We start from the raw sequence: 19,978 nt of genomic DNA, 5'->3' as shown, positions 1-19,978 counted from the left end.
TAATTTGGATGAGATGCTGAATATTCAAGAAATAGCCTCAATTTATAGCATTTTCCAAAATGATGCATATGGATCTTTAAATAATTTTCCATCAGCTATATAGTACTTAACATAATGAGCACTAGAAAGATGAAAAATCTAGTAAAATAAAAGTACTGCTGTAAAACAGCTAGGGGTTCTTATGCACCCCCTGGGTATGTGACTATGGGCCTGATACAGCCTGTATGTTGCAGATGTCAATCATGTAGCATAAAACTTCAGGCTAGGCATATATGTGTGCACTGTAGCACTAATCACGAGTAGGTTTCCTGGTGCTATTACATGATACCATGTGGTCAATGAATATATACATTGGTACAAATATACAGGTATTAAAGTGAGGTTATGTGAGCATTAAGGGTTAAATGTCTTCATTTTCATCACTGCCTGATTCAGACACCTGAAATATCCACTTCATCGGATTCAGAGGCTTCTAGTAGATTCTTAACAAATGATAAAAACACCTTAGTAGAATCATCTTCAGAAGTGCAATTTTAGCCCATATATATAATAATAGTAGCTACAAAAATTATTGCATATGCTCACACTCTGAACCGATGAAACGTCTGGAATAAATACATTGAACAGATGATATTCTCAAAGCACATTAATTCCTTACCATTCGAAGCAGTTGATGCTTGCATGGAAGCTATGGAAACACTGATAATTTAACACCATCAAGTAACCACAGTTATTCCTTACCACTTGAATTGTCCGAAGTCAAAGTGGCTGCTACGGAAACACTGATAATTTAACACCATCAAGTAACCACAGCTATTCCTTACCATTTGAATTGGCCGACGTCAAAGTGGCTGTTATGGAAACACTGATAGTTTAACACCATCAAGTAACCATAGTTATTCCTTACCACTTGAATTGGTCGACGTCAAAGTGGCTGCTATGGAAACACTGATAATTTAACACCATCAAGTAACCACAATTATTCCTTACCACTTGAATTGTCCAAAGTCAAAGTGGCTGCTATGGAAACACTGATAATTTAATACCATCAAGTAACCACAGTTATTCCTTACCACTTGAATTGGTCGACGTCAAAGTGGCTGCTATGGAAATACTGATAATTTAACACCATCAAGTAACCACAGTTATTCCTTACCACTTGAATTGTCTGAAGTCAAAGTGGCTGCTATGGAAACACTGATAATTTAACACCATCAAGTAACCACAGTTATTCCTTACCACTTGAATTGTCCGAAGTCAAAGTGGCTGCTATGGAAACACTGATAATTTAATACCATCAAGTAACCACGGTTATTCCTTACCACTTGAATTGGTCGACGTCAAAGTGGCTGCTATGGAAACACTGATAATTTAACACCATCAAGTAACCACAGTTATTCCTTACCACTTGAATTGTCCGAAGTCAAAGTGGCTGCTATGGAAACACTAATAATTTAACATCATCAAGTAACCTTAGTCCTTACCACTTGAAACAGGTGATGTTGGCATGTTAGTTGCATCTGTAAACATTAACATGTACACGCTCACTTATTATAAGTATTTGGGTTTACTTGTATCTGAATTGTTGATCCCTTGATGTTGGTGCAAGGCTAAAAAACAACCCATCAAATATAAGCATCACATATTCTATGCATCAATGCTCACGTACATGTAATGCTGGTTAGTGTAAGAGTAGCCTCTTCCACTATATTAAGCACCACAATGAGTTATTGGAATAGTGCAATCTCAATATAATACCTCTAACAGCATCCTCTAATTCTGATATGATCCGCTGATAAAATGAGATGTAAGATGACATTTCTTTTACTAGAAGTAGTTCTTCTTCCTTCAGGCGACGTACGAGGTTGTACTTCTCTGTTGCTTCATCTGACACCACTTGGGGCAAATACTTTCTCATGTAAATAATGAGAGTAGCCATATCTGTGTTTAAAGTATACAAACCATACATAAATTATAACAAGATACAGTGAAAAAATTTGGGGGAAAATTGGTGAATAGACTGCAGTATTACAAACAAACTTCTCAGGCAATTCTTAACCAGGAAAATGTGGAGCATTTGCTAAAACATTATCCATCAAATTCTTTCAGAGATAAATTGCCAAAGCCTTTTCCTACAAAAGTAGGTGTGAATGATACACTTACATTTCACCCCGGAACATGTTCTCTGCCTTCTGCGCAATGACATGCCTGCAACCACCTGTAACTATGCCTGTTTCATCTAAAGTAGGCATAGTTCTGGAAACTGCTTTAGCTGCCTTCCATCTAGTTGTGGCACATGTACCATCATCACCTTCCTACACACACATAGGTAAATTCCATTGTTACGGACGTACACTCACACACTTTCACAGTTTACTGCATTAGAACACAACATTGTTTCATCAAATTTATATCACTCAAACAAACATATTTGCCATACCTTTACAATGAGGTATTGCAAAATATTTTGAACATTTTAATTGGATGAAATAGGAAAAATAGTAAGCGTTACGGACGTACGTGGAAGAATATGAAACTCCATTACAATACTTACAACTCTTAAAATCCTGTGAACTGCACAAGAACATCTAACTAATTCTACTGCAGATTTGGTCACCATGAATAGGGCTATTATAATCACATACAGGTGAATCATTTTTCTTTTGTTATAAAAATTTAACAGCTGTTTTATAGTGTTACGGACGTACCACTTTTGTGTTACGGACGTACAGTTCCTATTTACTTATTTAATGCTTTATAGTTAGGACTTGTATAATACAACAACTATGCATAAACAATTATACAAATATGAAAATTCGTAGTGTGTGCAGATCCAAAACAAGAAAATGTCAGCTTATTGACAATGCATGTAACATAGTACTAAGATGAAATTAAGCAATCAAATGAAAACTGTCCCCTTGATCCTGCAACTTCGGGAGGCTCAATAACTTTCTTAACATTTTCCAAGGGGTAATATATCTTATCAGCAGAAGTAGGCCACTTCCAGAATTTTCCACTCTTGTGCATGACACTGACCTCGACATCATCGTTATCAAATTGCATTACCTCTCCTGGAAAGCAGTCACCCTCATAATCCACTACAACCCACTGCCCAATAGTTAGTTGCAATGGTCATGCTGGTGTGGGATCTGTCTCATCTTCACCATCATCTTCTTCACCATTATCTTCTTCCTCTTCATCATGGCCATCAGCTTCTGCTTTTCTGATCGATACAACTGTGAAGCTATCGGCATCTGATGTCTCAGCGACTAAAAGCTTGTCGGGTCCATTTGGGACAATGCAGTGTAGTTGCTGTGTTCCTGGTACCATGCAAACATTTAACCATTTAGCATCTAAGCTCGGCTTCATATCGTTTATTTCAGTATGAGGAATATACTCAATGTGAATGTTAGGGTTTCTCTCTTTTGCGACTCCTGCATACTCTTTTGCATTTTCTATATGCGACATTCCACTTTTCACATGCCTCCACACAGATCTTTTCACAGATCCCCCAAGGCCATCCACAGGACCTTTACCATGAGACGTAGCAAAGAAATTCCATATAATTTTAAAGCCATGATCCTGTTCCCATGCATGCAAATTAGAAAACAAATACTTCTGCTTAAATTGTGAGCTGGGTCCATCACTGAAGATATTTAATATCTAAAAAAAAAAACAAAGTTGAAACTAATTGCCTACAAATGTTCATGTAGTGTATTACATATGTTTTCCATACAGTATGTATTAGTATGTTCTGACAGTATGTATAACAACAAATTACATTACATACTATATGTAAAACACAAATTTAACCTCACCTCAATCAAAGGATATTTCTGTTTCAACAGCCTCATTATATATTCCATATAAACATAAATGCTATGCTTGGTGTGATTCAAATCATCTAAAATCAGTACAAGGTTTTCTGTTTTGTCCTTCTCAATCCAGGCATGTGCTGTAAAAAGTGTGGCTTGACCGTGGCACCAATGAGCAGACTGGACTTCATTCTGGCTCATGATGGTAGCGTTTTCCGAGAAGTCTACTTGCAAAACAACTTTCTTTGTGTCACATTCAGAAATTAGAGTATCCAAATGTGCTGCTTGCTTGCGTTTAACATATGTATGTATCAAAAATGTTCGAAGTTGTTTTTTCAGTGAGCTAAAGGCATCAGCAACAGTTCCCAGTATTTCAACTTTTTCGATTTTTTCATTGGTTAGCCACTGATGAAACTTTATTGCATCATCTGGGTTCTCAGGAGTAAAATCCTCAAGTTTATTTCGACAGGCACTGCATTCATTGCTCATGCAAGATTTTTGAGTACAGTCGCAGGTAACCTGATCAATAAAGCCCCGAAAATCAGTGCACAGTTCTGTGTGTTCCTTCAGAGCAAGTAGCAAAAGCCAAACATTTTCATGGTAACTGCACACACATACATTATGCGGAATGTGGTCAAACAACTTAATATTCTTAGGCCTCAATTCACAAAATTTGCTGAGCCCAATTTTAGATTCCGGATGAGTAATAACAGAAGAATTGTGTGAGATACCAACATGTAGCGTACCTGTTCAGTTCTCTTCACCTTTTTACCTTCACTGTCTGTTTCTCTGATAATAACCCTATCTTTTCGCCCTGGAGCTTGCCAAGAAATATCATTTGTGCTATTAAAATTTATGACCATTTCCTTTGTTTCTCCACTCAGTGAATTATGGCTTTGATTGTTTGATGCAGTAGGTATCTCTATCCCAGCATCTTTTACTAATGACTCAATCACGCATCGTCTTTTCCTTGGTGAAGCTGGTAGAGCATTTCGCACGCGCTTAACTGCTTTTCCTTTAGCCTGTGTGGTTCGATACGGAGAAACTTCCGAGTCCAACGCTTGACAATTCGTGACCTTTTCCTTTGAGCGATGTTCTCGAATTTGAGACCTCTCTTTCATTAGATACTCTTGCTCCTGCTCTTTGGTCATTTTAAATCTAGCAAGAGATCTTTGGGCTGCCTTTCTTTCTCTATCCTTTTTATGATACGCTTCACAACTTTCCTTATTTTGTTTAACTCTCTCTCGCCATTTTGCCTGCCTCTCTTTCCCTGACATTGCTTGCTTTCCTCTACTACTAAAATGACAGCTATTGTAGGGTGCTGTCTATTTATACACTGCCAAAAGTTCAGCTGCCAATTAAATTTTTTAACCAACTATTACTAAACACTTTTTGACTAACTAATTGCCAGTGTATTTTAATAGCTTTCTCAAGTTTTGTTATATTTGTAACTTAATAACTTACTCATTACATGTCTTATTATATGTCCTATTGCTAATATACTTTGTTTTTAAGAATATTTCACAAGTGAAAACTGACCTTACATTATTTATATTTCCAAACTTGTTATTCACGTGCTTGTTGATGACATCAATGCTACAGGCAGCTGAATTCACTTTTGTTCTTATTATTATTTATTTTACAGTGACTTATTTGTTTATAAGAAATAAAACTTGTCATATTGTAATAATAATATAGCTGGTGCATGTGCACTAAAATTATACACAAAGTCAACCATCAGAAGCATTGTTGTTACGGACGTACGTTACGGACGTACAAGCATTTTGTACATCCGTAACACCAGTATTACCTGTTCTTTAAATAGAATCACAATATTTATGGTGCAGTATTGTGTCTTATTGCAAACTTATTTATAATGTAAAGTGGCACCAAATTTGTAACAGTGTATGGGCCACTACAAAAACTTTAGTGTGTATATGTGTTACGGACGTACGGTACCACAACACTCTAATTATGCACCCTGGGATAGAAGTCATGAACACTGAAGCAAGATTTTAGTGATAGATTTTTTAAAAGCATGTGAAAATTGATCCAAAAAACAGTTATTAACTAAATATAATCTAATCATTTAGGATCTTTGCCCTTTTGAATTGTAAAGTCTCAAAATGGTGAAATTTTGCATAAAAAGACGGTTCATCATATTACTACCATAACACAGCTGTACCAACCAATTTTTAAAATATTTTTGTATTACATAACACTATAAGGTGCATGAGTATTTATGATTACATAATGGATTAAAAATCTTTTCATTTAATTTTGAACTGTGTGGTTTCATGTGTCATGGAATTGACCCATAGGTAACACTACACATTACTGAAATCATACAGCTGTCACTTACAGTTCCTGATCCATAGCCAAGTGTCTCCCAAGACTGATAATCCTGGACCAAACTTCTGCAAATAATCGAAGAACAAAAACAAGTCTTCATCAAAGAGGTACTGTGAATGTCTGTCCACACAGGCTATCCAATAACCTTCCAAGCGTTGCTCAATTTTACACTCGTTACAATACAACACCACATCATCTAGGTCATATCTCCCTAATATTTACAGAAATTATTGTCAATCCTATGTACACGTGCATTCATTCATGCATATACCTCTCAGAGTGATCACAATTCTCTTGCCTTCAAAGCGCTTACTCTGCAATGTGCTCTTGCAATTTGAGCACATGGGGTTTCCTCCTGGAGCAATAATTCTTTCTATTAAAAAAAACAATGAAACAATTTTTAGTTACAGTGGAAAACACAGAACAGTGGAACATGACTAAAACGATCACCTTCAGGATAATTTTTTTGGGGTTTTAATGGGCAGGTGGCTGATTTACACAGCTGAATTAATTTATGCAGGAGCATATTATAAGCGCCCCAAAAGTACAAATGCTCCTGATGTATGCCATGCTCACTGAAGAAATTTAAACATGATCTTATACTGAGTTAGTCAGGTGGCCATTAAAATAGACTACTCTGGGTATATATGAGTGGAGTTAGACACCTTATACACTTATTTTGAGCTATATCTTTTCTTCTTCTGAATGATCTGTGGCAAGTTGAACAACAAAACAAGTTAGATTGAGAACGTGGTCCAGTCACCTAGTCTTTCAGTAGCTACCTGTTTCCTTAAGTTTCTATCCTGAGCTTTTAGTCATTAATTGATAAGCTCTGTCTGATTTTATCATGCCAACGCAATTCACAACATGAGCAGGTCGTTTCTGTGGCAGCCAACCAAAAAGAATCCCTTTTGGCATGTGGTCATCAGGCATACGTGCCACATGATCCAACCACCTAAGTCTAGCTAAAGCTAATAGATTACTGATAGACTCATGCATGCCAAAACGTTCAACAAGCTGAGTAGTGGTGATGTGCTCTACCCACTGTATAGTCCAGCCAATACCCATGATACCTCTGACACAATGACGATGAAAGGTCTCCAGCTTCCTGACAAGTTTTTGAATAGGAGTCCAGGTCTCTGCACTGTACAAATGAACACCAAGCACTACAGATTGACAAACTAGTCTCTTAGTTTCTAATCCAAGATCACAAGCTGAACACAGAATTGTGAAGCTCAACAAAAGCTCTAGAAGCCTGTGCAATCCTGCAACTTACATCCTCTGTCATCCTATCATGAGCCTCTATCAGTGAATTCCTTCACTACCTCTATGCTACTACCACTTAAATCCTATGCAACTACAGCCTCAGTTATAATATGGACACCAGCCACAAGCAACTTCTCTAAAAGAGCAGATCAGTGCAGCATAATCAGCAAACAAGCAATCAGATATGGTAAATGATAAGGGTCTTCTGGTACGCTCCCCAGCAAGTTTCCCACTTATCTTGTACAGCACCTCAACTCCTACAGCATTACAGCGACTTACAGTAACCAACACCGAATAACCAAGTCAAAATACAAGATGAACAAAGTTGGGGCAATGGTGCAGCCCTGATGCAATCCATATCTTACTTGAAATGGTGGTGCTTCCTCTGCCCCTACTGCCCCAGTGGCAACCTTCCCTTAATGAAAAGAACACACCAAATCTACCATACAATCAGTACACCATATTTCTGCAAAGCAGACCACAGTGCCTGTCTTGGCACAGAGTCATAAGCCTTAAGAAGATCAATAAACAAGATGAAAATTTGGCTATGATGTTCAATGGTCTTTTCTACCAGTTGTCGCACACAAAAAACCATGTCCACACAGCCCCTACCAGCCCTGAAACTACACTGAGAGTTAGCAACAGAGTCTTCTACCACAGACTGAAGTCAGTCATTGAGTACTCTCTATCACACACACACACACACATTACACTACACTACAGGACACTACACTACACTACACACTTGCTTGCTTGCTTTTTTGCTGCCATTGAACGGATGTGTGTACTGCTAGGCCTCCTTTACTTCTGAACCAGGTCACACATATATTGCATAGACATTATACACACACACACACTATATGCACAAAAGCAAAAATCAAAGTCTAGCTGCTATCAGGGCGGTCACACCAACCCAGCTGAGCTGGACTGACTGTGCATTAGGCAGGCACTAGGAGCCATGGTAGAAGTTCCTCTTGGGGAAGGGCCAATACCCCGCAAGAGAGCTGTACCAAGCTCATGGATTACGTATGGTGTGGCAGTCTCACGTGGCTAGACCGCATTTTATTCTTTTCCCCACCCACACACAAAAGAAGAAAAAAAGCGGTATGGCCATGCGAGACTAATGGTGTGGGCACCCAAGGTCCCACCTGAACCCCATCCATTAGTGAGATGTGGACAGTGGTAGACTCTTGCTTCCTCAGTTCATACCAGGTACCCATTGATGTTACAGCTGGGTGGGCTGCTTCACCAGTTGACACCAGTTCACCAGGTCCCCATTTATCAGCTGGGTAGACTGGAGCATGCTCAGGGAAACAGCAAATTGGGCCTAACCAGGTATTGAACCTGCAACCTTTCAAATAACAGGCCGGAGCTCTGACCACTTAGCTGTGCTGCCTCACACTACACACACACTATACACACACACAAAGATGATGTACGTAGATGTCTACTGTAGATCATACAGTATACTGTGGAGGCTGTATACTAAAAATACTGTGGCATGGTGTATTACTATTTACTCTCTTGGTATCCCGGCTTTCAGTTTCATTGTACAGGTAAACATTGTTATCATTGTGAGATAAATTTCACCTACCAATATCGATCAAGTTTCCCGTATTTGGGCAAGGATACTGTGTTGGTGTAATAAATGTAAAGTAGTGTCCATTCCAATATTCTCTGTCATGGAGGGGATGATCATTATGAACATGACAATCACGAAGTGGACACAGGTATGTCATATTTGAGTAGCCACATTGATGGCACCGCACTATTGCTGTATCAGTATCACCGCACATTGAACATTTCTGCAATTAAATCAACAAAATCAATTAGGTTTATGCTATATTAGAACTATCATATTCTAATTTAGCTCAAAATACAGAATGCACATACTGCTTCAGGTGGTAATGCCATTGATGTCACCACTTCTTCAAAGAGTTCGGCTCTATGGCTCTCCCAGCTTTGTTCTAGTTGTTCCCTCCTTTCAGCCCAACTCTTCATTACACTGGCAGGCTCAGCAGTGCATGGAATAGCATTGAGGCTTTCCCTTAACTCGTCTACCATTGCTTGAAGTTCATTGTCTGCAATTATATAAAGCAAGGGTAAAGTACAGGTATGCATATGTTTGACCATGCACAGTAGCAACAGAATTACAGCGGGATATAGCATCAGACCAAGGTGGTGCAATTCTGACAATCACATACAGTGGAAATCAAACATCTTTGATCTTTGTTATTACAAGGGCTGTGTGGCTTTATGACAATAGGGGTATCAGATACACATCTGTCACTTATCCAGGATTATGCAGCTGTATCTGGGTTTTCTGTGATGACCTGGAATTGTGCTGGATCGCATAAGCATGAGCCATGATATAATATAAGGTACGCAATGTACTAATAAAATTTTATTGATGAAGTATACAAACAGATTGATATAGTCACATTTGCTTTATGAAATAATTTATATCAAAGATGTAATTTGTTATAATTATGTCCTAAACTAGAAGCTACCAGGTGTGAATGTGAAATAAGATAAAGGATTTCAAGAGTGCATAATAGTATGACGTGGGGGTTAAATAATAGTCATATGGATACAATGAACGAATGTGGAGCCCGAAGGCCTGAGGCTGTAGCATCAATGAAGGCCAGAGGGTTTGTTATGTAGACTCCACATTGTATCCATATAACTAATGTAGACTCTTTAGGCTACACACTATATACCTCTCTACAAGTACACGAAAAAAATTGGAATTTTCAACTAGAGTAGGGACCATAGCACATCGATAAAAAGTACTGAAACAAGTTGGAGTAGTCCATGATATTAAATCACTGTAAAACAATAAGAAGTGCGATATCCCTACTGTGCATTTCCGTTATGGTATCTTGAGCACAGTAGGGATATAACACTTCTTATTGTTTTACAGTGATTTAATATCATGGACTACTCCAACTTGTTTGACTGAAGAAATGAAGAAAACTATGCATTCCAGTGGTCACTAGGTGCTGTTCTTCTTTCCACCTGCAGCTTTCATTAAAACGTTCAATTTTAATTGGATATCTGCACTGCGACGCTTACCTAGCATGTACACAGCATCTCTAAGTCTTCATATTAATCATGGAAACACCTTGAATATTATCTTACCTGTTAACTTGGACCAAGGGAAGCCCCCTCCATAACAACTTCAACAGAAGCAGGATGAAATCCCTCAATGAAAACTCCCAGGGCATTATATTCAGTAATACAAGTAGACAATATCCTCTTTTCTGATGATACAGATCTCCATAAATTTGTTCTTTGCTTGCTAGATGCTTCAATACAGCAAGCAATAATAGGTGTACACACAAAGAAAAGCCTACTTGGATTGAAGATAACTTTCGTTTAATACAGCTCCATTCTTCCCTGTAGATCTTGTAACTTTCTTTGTATTGCCAACTTTTTTCCTTGATGTAAGCAATCTTCTCTACTATTCTCATCACTGATTTGTAGTTTTCTTTCTAAAACCTGCAGCTTCTCAGCTGATTTCGACATAATACTATTGGCTTCTTTGTATAAACGTTGTGTTCCTGTAGTACATGTGCAATACACATAATATTACATTTGCAGCAAGTGGCATATCTAGGGTGAGCCTATAAATAGGGCCTAAACTCTGGTGCCCTATCTTCTCTATGTAACATGGAGCTATGCTCAGTCAATTTATCAGAGCAGTACTTGTCATTGTGCGTTATGGATTTGAAGTGAAGAAGAACTAAACAATCTATAGAACACTAAAATCAGTTTATGTTTTTTATAAGTGCTTTAATTTTAGAACTAAACAATCTATAGAACACTAAAATCAGTTTGTTTTTTATAAGTGCTTTAATTTTCAATTTTGATTGATAAATTTTTGGCAGCAGGCAGTGATCAACAAAACAATGTCTACAGTAGATATGCAACATTTGTGCATGGATTAGTGTACATACCAGGGTTTTATCAGCACTATGATAGCAAATACATTCTGTGGTTTACCAAATATTATACTCTCCACTGAAGAATTATTATCATTGTGCTGACTCAGCTGGCTAGCTAATCCAAGACTTTCCACAGTAAAAAGTAGGTTTCTCTATCACCATCAGGATTGTGATCTTCAGAATTAATTTCCCCTGTATATATTATCATACAAGAAAAATGCATCATAACTGTTGCTATACCGGACTGTTGGCATGGCAATGTGTAAATCTTTGCAAATAAACAAATCTTTATAATACGAAGTCCAAAAAGTACTGCACACAAAATTATGTTTGCTAGCACAATATAGGACATATATATGTATCACTCTGCATGGGCAATTCAAAGGCGCCACGAGTGCCACATTTGTATATGGCACTGTTGCAGACCGTAACGCGTGCATTATAAGGTATAGTGCACCAAATGCAGTGCAATATACAGATATTGCACTGACTGCTGCTTTGTGCAGTGTTGCACAAGTACCGGTGGCTGAGACCACGACAACTCACCTAATAGGTGGAAAGATGCCTCAGTTCACTCAAATTCTTTTATAGCATAACATGTAAGAGTTGATTGTGGGGCTGTAACGTCATTGAACGTCCACCAGATGGCATTGAAATATCACCAACTTTATAACAGAAATGTAGCCATGCAGCAATGCCTTTTTCTCCTAGTAGGCGAGTAGTACATAACAAAGTGCACTTGTGCTCTGCTTGTACATATGCAAGCCTGACTACCCTCAGGCTCGTGCGTTTATATCAAGCAGAGCACTTGTGCATGTTGTATAATAAATACGCACAATACAAATGATGTGTTGCACATTACTATACCAATTGTCTTAGTTTGCATCATGTGGTCTGCTGTAATTGTAGGTGGGATTTAAGTGCATTCCTGTACATTAAGATATTTGTACCAATTTATATGTTTACTACTGTACTTACATTATTAATGTGGAATGCTTTGGTTAGAAATAACAGCATCCAGCAATACATTTCTCGTCTCATCCCAACTCCTCTCGTCTACTTATGCAAGATTGCCACTCTGATGGTCTATCTCTATTGAATCTCATGTTTTGTTGATGAGCTCTTAGCTCACTTCTAAGTTGGTCACAAATCAAAGTTAGATTTACTGTAGCAGCATCACCTAAGTGCATAAATAACAAGTTTGATGCAGACCAAGAACATAATTATTTGAAAGTAGTATATATGTGCTGTGATGAGTCATATTGATAAACAATTAAGTGCTGGGATTATTTAGTGGATATACAGTGAAGATTTACATATTTACATGGTTTCTTATAAACACTAATGGTTGCTGCGATTGAAATTAGAAATTAGGCCAAGCACATGACACGACATACATGACAAAATGTCCTTATTCAAACTGTTTATGATTGTTGCAATTTGTGGTGTTTTGTAATAATTGTACATGTGCTTGATTAGTATTATATTATGTATTCTTTGAATTGACATTGTATGGTAATGGAAAAAATTGTCACAGGCAAATACAGTTTATATAATCTGTTTACATAACTACTCATAGGTATATGCATCTATCAGATATCCACACTGTTATTAATGACTAAACTTCAAAGAAAAGCAAAGCCAACAGCAGCTGCAAAACACAGCTATTACTGCCCAGCAAACCAGCACAGGGATGTCTGTACACCACTCTAGGGCTTAAGTCTGTGCATGCTTTTGGGGCAGGACTAGTGACCTGCAGGAGGATTAACTAGGTATCATTCACTATCGTCCAGGTATCGTCAAGGTATCATTCACTATCGTCCAGGTATCACTATCGACCAGGTATCATTCACTATCATCCAGGTATCATTCACTATCTTCCAGGTATCATTCACTATCTTGTATCATTCACTATTGTCCAGGTATCATTCACTATCTTCCAGGTATCATTCACTATCTTCCAGGTATCATTCACTATCGTCCAGGTATCATTCACTATCGTCCAGGTATCATTCACTATCGTCCAGGTATCATTCACTATCGTCCAGGTATCATTCACTATCGTCCAGGTATCATTCACTATCGCCCAGGTATCATTCACTATCTTCCAGGTATCATTCACTATCTTCCAGGTATCATTCACTATCTTCCAGGTATCATTCACTATAGTCCAGGTATCATTCACTATCGTCCAGGTATCGTCCACTATCTTCCAGGTATCATTCACTATTGTCCACGTGTTCAGGTACGTATCATTTACTCAAAGTTGCTTCCCCCTGGGGCACCAGGTTCCCATTATACAACTGGGTAAACTTCCAAGCACACTATTATGCAGGACATTAAGTCAAGAAAAGTACATGGTATACAGTAGTATCATAATTAAACACTTTGTAAATATACATATAACTGTATGAACTCATATGACAGCATTGTCTATATACCTGACTCTCCATCAACATCATTCATAGGATCTCCAAGTTGGTCGCTCTGTTCATAATCATGGTCAATGGCTATGTGTACACAAATAACACTCATGCATGAAGTACATTTAAAGTGCAATAATTATACAATGTGATTGCACCCACCTATTTCAGAAACTTGTTCATTCTCTGCACTTGCACTTTACACACCATTAACTGTTTTATAACACTCAGTTAAATTGCACCCATGTACACACAATACAATTGTACATATGAAATATCTTGTTAATTTAGCTTTGCACACAAGCCTTTGTGTACTGATGGTTAACATTATTCACAATGAGATCTATCTTTAACATTATTCACAATGAGATCTATCTTTAAGATAATCAAAGTTATGCGTGATGTACCCCATTTTGCAAAAATCATGTATTTTTTTACCAGCAGTTATAACCACCAACCTTTATTTGAAGGTCAGCGGCGTAGCCAGGCCTTTATGCTTACCAGGGCTAACCTGTCAAACCTGAATCTAATTTGTGCAATACAGTGGTAGCTCTCTACACTCAAAACAGTATACAAAACATCATCATCAACTCAAAGACAAAGCTTATACTTCATATTAAGCCAACAATAGTGTTAGAAGGATAATGTCATCCCAGAAATGGGACCCCTGTGGGCATAAAAATGTGCAGATAAGTCTATAAACTGGTGAATAGAAGCAACAGAATGTATGTAAAGCTGTAATTCCAACTTAAAACTACTTACCATAATACCCTGAAACATTGAAAACCCTTATACTCAACAAATACATGTATATGTGAACTAAATGGAGATTTAAGTTATGATCACACATAATCAATATATGTGACTCAGTCTGAGAAAACTGGGCTTATCGCCTATTTAAAAGTATCGAGATACGCCGGTTTTAAGTATTTAGTGTGTTGTAGCTCGCCAATGGTTGAAGCTATGTGTACCAAATTTTCACATGTTTCACCCAAATTCCTTACCTTCCAGAGCATCCACTGTACATAGGTGGAATGGAAAGTGCAGTAGTACCGCGATCACAGGACCAGGACCATTCATCTTTTACTAACTACACTTAGTATAAGTATTGCGTAAATACAAACCGCCTATTCGTATTACGCATGTGCACTAAGTGATGCATATCAATATAGTAGTGCTAACAATACATAGAATTTTCTATATATGGTGCAGTTAAAGAGTTTGCAATTGGCTAATGGAGATGGTAAAGCTAGTGACAATCCGCAAGTATAAACATAATGTTCCAGGCATAATGCTCTCCACAAGAAACGAAGAATGAGGAACAAACAAAAGGACAGAAAGTGGCAATCTGAGTCAAGCAAGATTCTAATGGCTAATACCCTGCAGCTGGAGGACCTTAGCTTATTGAATGATCCAGTCAACCCAAATGGAGAATTTATAGCAACCTATATTGGCAGAGGATCATTTGCCATTGTCAAGTTACAATTGTATCAAGGATATAAAGTTGCTGTCAAAAAAGTCTCTTACATCACTGTCACAGAAGATTAGGTCTGAGTAGCCCAAAGTCTCAGGTAGGGTGCCTACATTGTCTGTCACTCTCAATGATGTTTTAACAAAGTCTGTAATGTACAATCAGAATACAGTAGTATTACTTTTCGTACAACTTGTTGAAGCAATGCGGTACTTGCATAATGATTTAAAATGTAACAATGTTATGGCTCTAATGTATGTGAAGTTCAAATAATGTTGCTTGACTTTGGAAAAGCCACACCCATAACTGATGGACGTAAGTATAGACTAAATGACATCAAAAAAGTACAATATGTCAAGTATTACTCACGTCTTGCTCACCACAATCTAAGCAGAGTGACATAAACTCTGGGTATCATTTTCCGTAAAAGTTTTGATCATGCAGAAATAATTCTGAAGTGACAGAACGGATGGATAACCTTGCTGCGAACTGCACATCAACTCATGCTTTCAGCCGACCTAGTGCTATACTTATATTGGTACTGTCAAAGAAATAATTGAATTTGATTCCAGTAACTATAATGTGAGTTAATGGTACACACACACACACACAATTTTATACCACTTTTGCAGCTACAATTACTAACTAAAAGTGTTTATGTCATGTTAATAGTGTATAGTTTAAGTACGCGTAATTACATCAACCAAACTTTGCAGCAAGTGGTATCGCTATAAACACGTCTTCAGGGACAATTGTTATTACTACATTAAGCTCACAGTAAGCACATACAACATGAATTCTTTTCACAGGAATAAAGATACAAGGTGAATCTTCTTGATAGGTGCTTTTGCAAACAACAGCAGATGAACCATAAAAATAACTCTAAGTGGTGCAGGATCTCAACACAAAATACCTCTTCACGGTATGGTTGTAGCATAACAACTGCTTCATTTGAAGGCAAGATGCTTACAAACGAAGGAAATATTAACAGATCATACTGCACAAACTACAGGGTTTTGAAAAGGAGTGGAAGATTGATGGTAAAGTGTTTGGGGGGCCACAACTGACAACGGTAGCAATGTTGTGAATGCTATTGTTGATCATCTTAACTTGACTCACATGCCTTGTATTGGGCATATCCTTCAACTTTCTATCAAAAAGGCATTAGATTTACCAGCTGTCCAAAAAGTAGTTGCACGTTGCAAAAAAATGCATAGCACATTTTAACAAATCAACCAAGGAGATGTACAAACTTCGTGAAAAACAGAAGCTTCTCAAGCTACCGGAACATGAACTAATCCAAGAGGTGGGGAAGTACTCTACATATGTTAGAGAGGATTCAGGAGCAGCAAGCTGCAATAGCAGCAGTTTTAATGGAAGGCCGGAATACACATCTTATTCCGGATGGTGAAGAGTGGGTTACTATTGATGGACTTATTAGTGTTCTTAAACCATTTCAAATAGCTACCGAAGCAATGTCAGGCGAAAAATATTCTAATATTAGCACAGTGAAGCCACTATTGTTTAAGCTGCTTACAGTAACTCTCCAAGTATCAATCACTACTGAACAGTATAGTTGTATGTGCAGTCAAACATTGGACTGCATGTACGTGAATGCTATCACCACCCATGCTATTCCAAATTGACACAAAACGACCTGTAACCATAGCAATTCTGCTTAATAATAGCAATTCCTAATTAATACGTACCATACAAGATGTGAATGGACGTTTACAGCACTCACCCTGTGGTAAGAGTTGTATTCCCGACTCCCCAAGTGCAATAACTAACAAAGTCGGAGGTGTCTAACAGACTGACTCTCAAAAAGATAGTAATACGATATCGAAACGTGTGGGTTACTGTGTCCTGTTGCGATCGTCCAATACGAGGATGACCTCTGAACAGACCGGATTGACAGTCCAATCTAAGTTCAGTGATTTCATAGAGGCCTTGATCACGGCCTGCACGGGCATACCGAGAGCAACTAGCGTCGTAGAGGGTGCCTAGAGTCACCTCCTCCCCTCTAGCAGAACGCAGACGGTTGGTGACATGACAAAGGATGCCCTTGATGGATGCCCAGCAAGTAGTGATCTACAAGAACAAATACAGACTGAGGATACCGATGATGGGCACACACTGTGTGCTGATACCACCGGCCGCCAAGTCGACGGTATGGTGATGCTCTGTAGTAAATCCACAACAGAAAATGTGAATGATCTGTACAAAGTCTGGACAAGCATTGGGCACACCGACATCCGGCAACCGTCATACTCTCACCAGGGCAGGCATACCAGCCAAGCCACCTGAAGAGCCGATCATGGCGAAACTGGTCGTGGTGTGGCCCACTAAGGTGAGTCAAAACACTGAAGTGCTACCAACTACATCTTCTTTCTCCCCTGCAGCTCAGCAACCATCACCAGATGGTAATGGTCCACGAGAAGAGAGTGCCAATCGTGGCCAAGTGGACCCATCCCATCGCCTGATTTACAGATCGAGAAGGGATGTGAAGGGCAAATATCCAAAAAGTGGAACCGCCCTGCCGGCTGTGACCAAAGTCACATCGGACAGCCCACCGACCTGCCAGCAGATCATCGACAGGCATGGTGGTCAATCACTGGTTGACCACCACCAACCCACAATCATATGTGAACTGAACAATATGTTTGGTAAATATTGATTTTGAAAAAAAAAAAAAACATGACAAATAACAAAACATGATTCAACATCCAGAATAGTGTTAGACCACGACTGGGAACAGTATCTACAACCCATCGGTTGGCTGGTGATGGATCTTTTCCACTCCTCAGATGACCTCTGACAGGTTGTGGATGTCCTGCTCGACTCCAATGATGAACATCATCACAAAATGTACAAACAGCTATTAGCCAATGTCCGGTCTTGCCTAGACAGGACACACAATAAATTAGTAACAACATTAAAGGAGCATGACATCAGTGATGAACTGTTCACAGCCTCACTGACCACGCTCACAAATTACGTTTCACACACATTTAAGGACATCCACAATTGAAGATGTAGCCACATCAACACAGTCTCACACCAGGGAGTCCACCACATCAACACAGTCTCACACCAGTGAGTCCATGCCCTCGGATGTGACCCTGGCACAATTGTTGAACTACAGTGAGAGCACAGCAGATGGATCCTCTGACCCAGACACCGAGAATGTGAACACTTCCTCCTCCTCCTCCTCTGGTACAAGGAGGAAGAGAAACAGAAAGTCAAAGAAGGACAGAAACAAGCATACACACTGTACGTAGAGATGTGTCATACCAGACTGATTCTCCTGTGCCAAAGAGAACGTGGTGAACCTGACCGGCAAACCTCTCATCAGATAACAGATAACCCTGCTGTCCAAGGGTCTGTCTTTCAATCCCATGACCACGGAGAGTGATGCTAGAGAATTGATGATAGACATGGCCACATTTATTAGAAACACAAAAATAAAATGTGGCAAATTGACAGTGCAATCGCACAGGCAGCACAGCCCAGAAAGTCTAGACACATAAGCGGTACTCCGGGGCTGACCTCCAGCTACGAGGAGAGAAACCGACGCATTCAAACCATCTGGCCGTCCAACAAACTACTCAGTAGTCAGTTGGAGAACAACTTTCATGCAATGAAACAAGAGTTGGCCAACCTGGCAGATAGAGAATTCAATGACACCACACGGCAGTATAATCTGACCAGAAAAGAGCATCACGCTATAAATAGATTTGCAAAGACCAGTCAACTGGTATTCAAGAAAGGTGATAAGACAACATGCATAGTGGTGAAGAACAGAGCTGACTACGTGAGAGAGGGCATGGCCCATCTCTCAGGCACCAAAACTTATAAGAGATTGGACAGAGATCTCACCCCCGAGGTGGTGGAATATCTCAGATACACCCTGGATTAGTACAGCAGAGGCGGCCTCCTGTCAGATTCAGTGCATGCCCAAATCAGATTGCAGAACAGCACTCCTATATTTTTTGGCAGATACACAAATCACCAATGACAAGTACACAAAGATGCACAGTAGGGATATGACACTTCTTATTGTTTTACAGTGATTTAATATCATGGACTACTCCAACTTGTTTCAGTACTTTTTATCGATGTGCTATGGTCCCTACTCTAGTTGAAAATTCCAAATTTTTTCGTGTACTTGTTTGTTAACTTTTTTTGTAAATAATTTTATTATGGCTGGTGAACCCACGCATACCGCATCTGAAGAGGCACCGTGCGCCCCAACTATATCAATTATCGTCTGAAAAGTGACGTATCCATTACGCTTCATTATCAGCTATGTTCAACCCGTTACACAGCATTTCGAATCAAGAACTGTTCGAAAAACATCTCTACAATCCACGCATACCAAAAGAAAGAAATCCTGCCGCGTGCCTCAATCATATTAATTATTGTCTGAAAAGTACAGTATCCATTACACTTCGCCGTAGGCTATGTTCAACCCGTTACACAGCAGTAAAAAGTACTGAAACAAGTTGGAGTAGTCCATGACATTAAATCACTGTAAAACAATAAGAAGTGTTATATCCCTACTGTGCATTTCCTTTATGATATCTTGAGCACAGTAGGGATATAACACTTCTTATTGTTTTACAGTGATTTAATATCATGGACTACTCCAACTTGTTTGACTGAAGAAATGAAGAAAACTATGCATTCCAGTGGTCACTAGGT

The 19,978-nt window shown here is 38.8% G+C and overlaps 3 protein-coding genes across 3 annotated transcripts; all 3 read right to left on the bottom strand.

Moving 5' to 3' along the window:
- Nucleotides 1–312: 312 nt before the first annotated feature.
- On the bottom strand, nucleotides 313–14,109 carry LOC136244762 (mucin-21-like). The gene is made up of 28 exons (XM_066036321.1): nucleotides 13,966–14,109; nucleotides 13,822–13,890; nucleotides 12,359–12,560; nucleotides 12,248–12,308; nucleotides 11,393–11,572; nucleotides 10,790–10,996; nucleotides 10,575–10,741; nucleotides 9,327–9,514; nucleotides 9,028–9,238; nucleotides 6,439–6,540; nucleotides 6,178–6,378; nucleotides 2,164–2,315; nucleotides 1,759–1,941; nucleotides 1,670–1,705; nucleotides 1,572–1,610; nucleotides 1,485–1,520; nucleotides 1,406–1,435; nucleotides 1,323–1,352; nucleotides 1,240–1,269; nucleotides 1,157–1,186; nucleotides 1,074–1,103; nucleotides 991–1,020; nucleotides 908–937; nucleotides 825–851; nucleotides 742–771; nucleotides 659–688; nucleotides 586–605; nucleotides 313–482 (listed from the first exon to the last, which is right to left on the bottom strand). The coding sequence occupies exons 12-28, from the start codon at nucleotides 2,204–2,206 to the stop codon at nucleotides 432–434; spliced, it is 705 nt and encodes a 234-aa protein (XP_065892393.1). The 5' UTR covers nucleotides 2,207–2,315; nucleotides 6,178–6,378; nucleotides 6,439–6,540; nucleotides 9,028–9,238; nucleotides 9,327–9,514; nucleotides 10,575–10,741; nucleotides 10,790–10,996; nucleotides 11,393–11,572; nucleotides 12,248–12,308; nucleotides 12,359–12,560; nucleotides 13,822–13,890; nucleotides 13,966–14,109; the 3' UTR covers nucleotides 313–431.
- LOC136244688 (uncharacterized) lies at nucleotides 2,781–4,428 on the bottom strand. Its single transcript, XM_066036227.1, has 2 exons — nucleotides 3,819–4,428; nucleotides 2,781–3,663 (listed from the first exon to the last, which is right to left on the bottom strand). Exons 1-2 carry the CDS (start codon nucleotides 4,302–4,304, stop codon nucleotides 3,133–3,135), a joined length of 1,017 nt encoding a protein of 338 aa, XP_065892299.1. The 5' UTR covers nucleotides 4,305–4,428; the 3' UTR covers nucleotides 2,781–3,132.
- On the bottom strand, nucleotides 13,275–14,883 carry LOC136244826 (probable DNA repair protein RAD50). Its single transcript, XM_066036375.1, has 3 exons — nucleotides 14,808–14,883; nucleotides 13,822–13,890; nucleotides 13,275–13,606 (listed from the first exon to the last, which is right to left on the bottom strand). Exons 1-3 carry the CDS (start codon nucleotides 14,881–14,883, stop codon nucleotides 13,275–13,277), a joined length of 477 nt encoding a protein of 158 aa, XP_065892447.1.
- Nucleotides 14,884–19,978: the final 5,095 nt, after the last annotated feature.

This window comes from Dysidea avara, chromosome 14 (assembly GCF_963678975.1).
Source record: "Dysidea avara chromosome 14, odDysAvar1.4, whole genome shotgun sequence".
NCBI classification, from domain to species: Eukaryota; Metazoa; Porifera; class Demospongiae; order Dictyoceratida; family Dysideidae; genus Dysidea; species Dysidea avara.
This window is presented reverse-complemented; position numbering and strand designations above follow the sequence as displayed.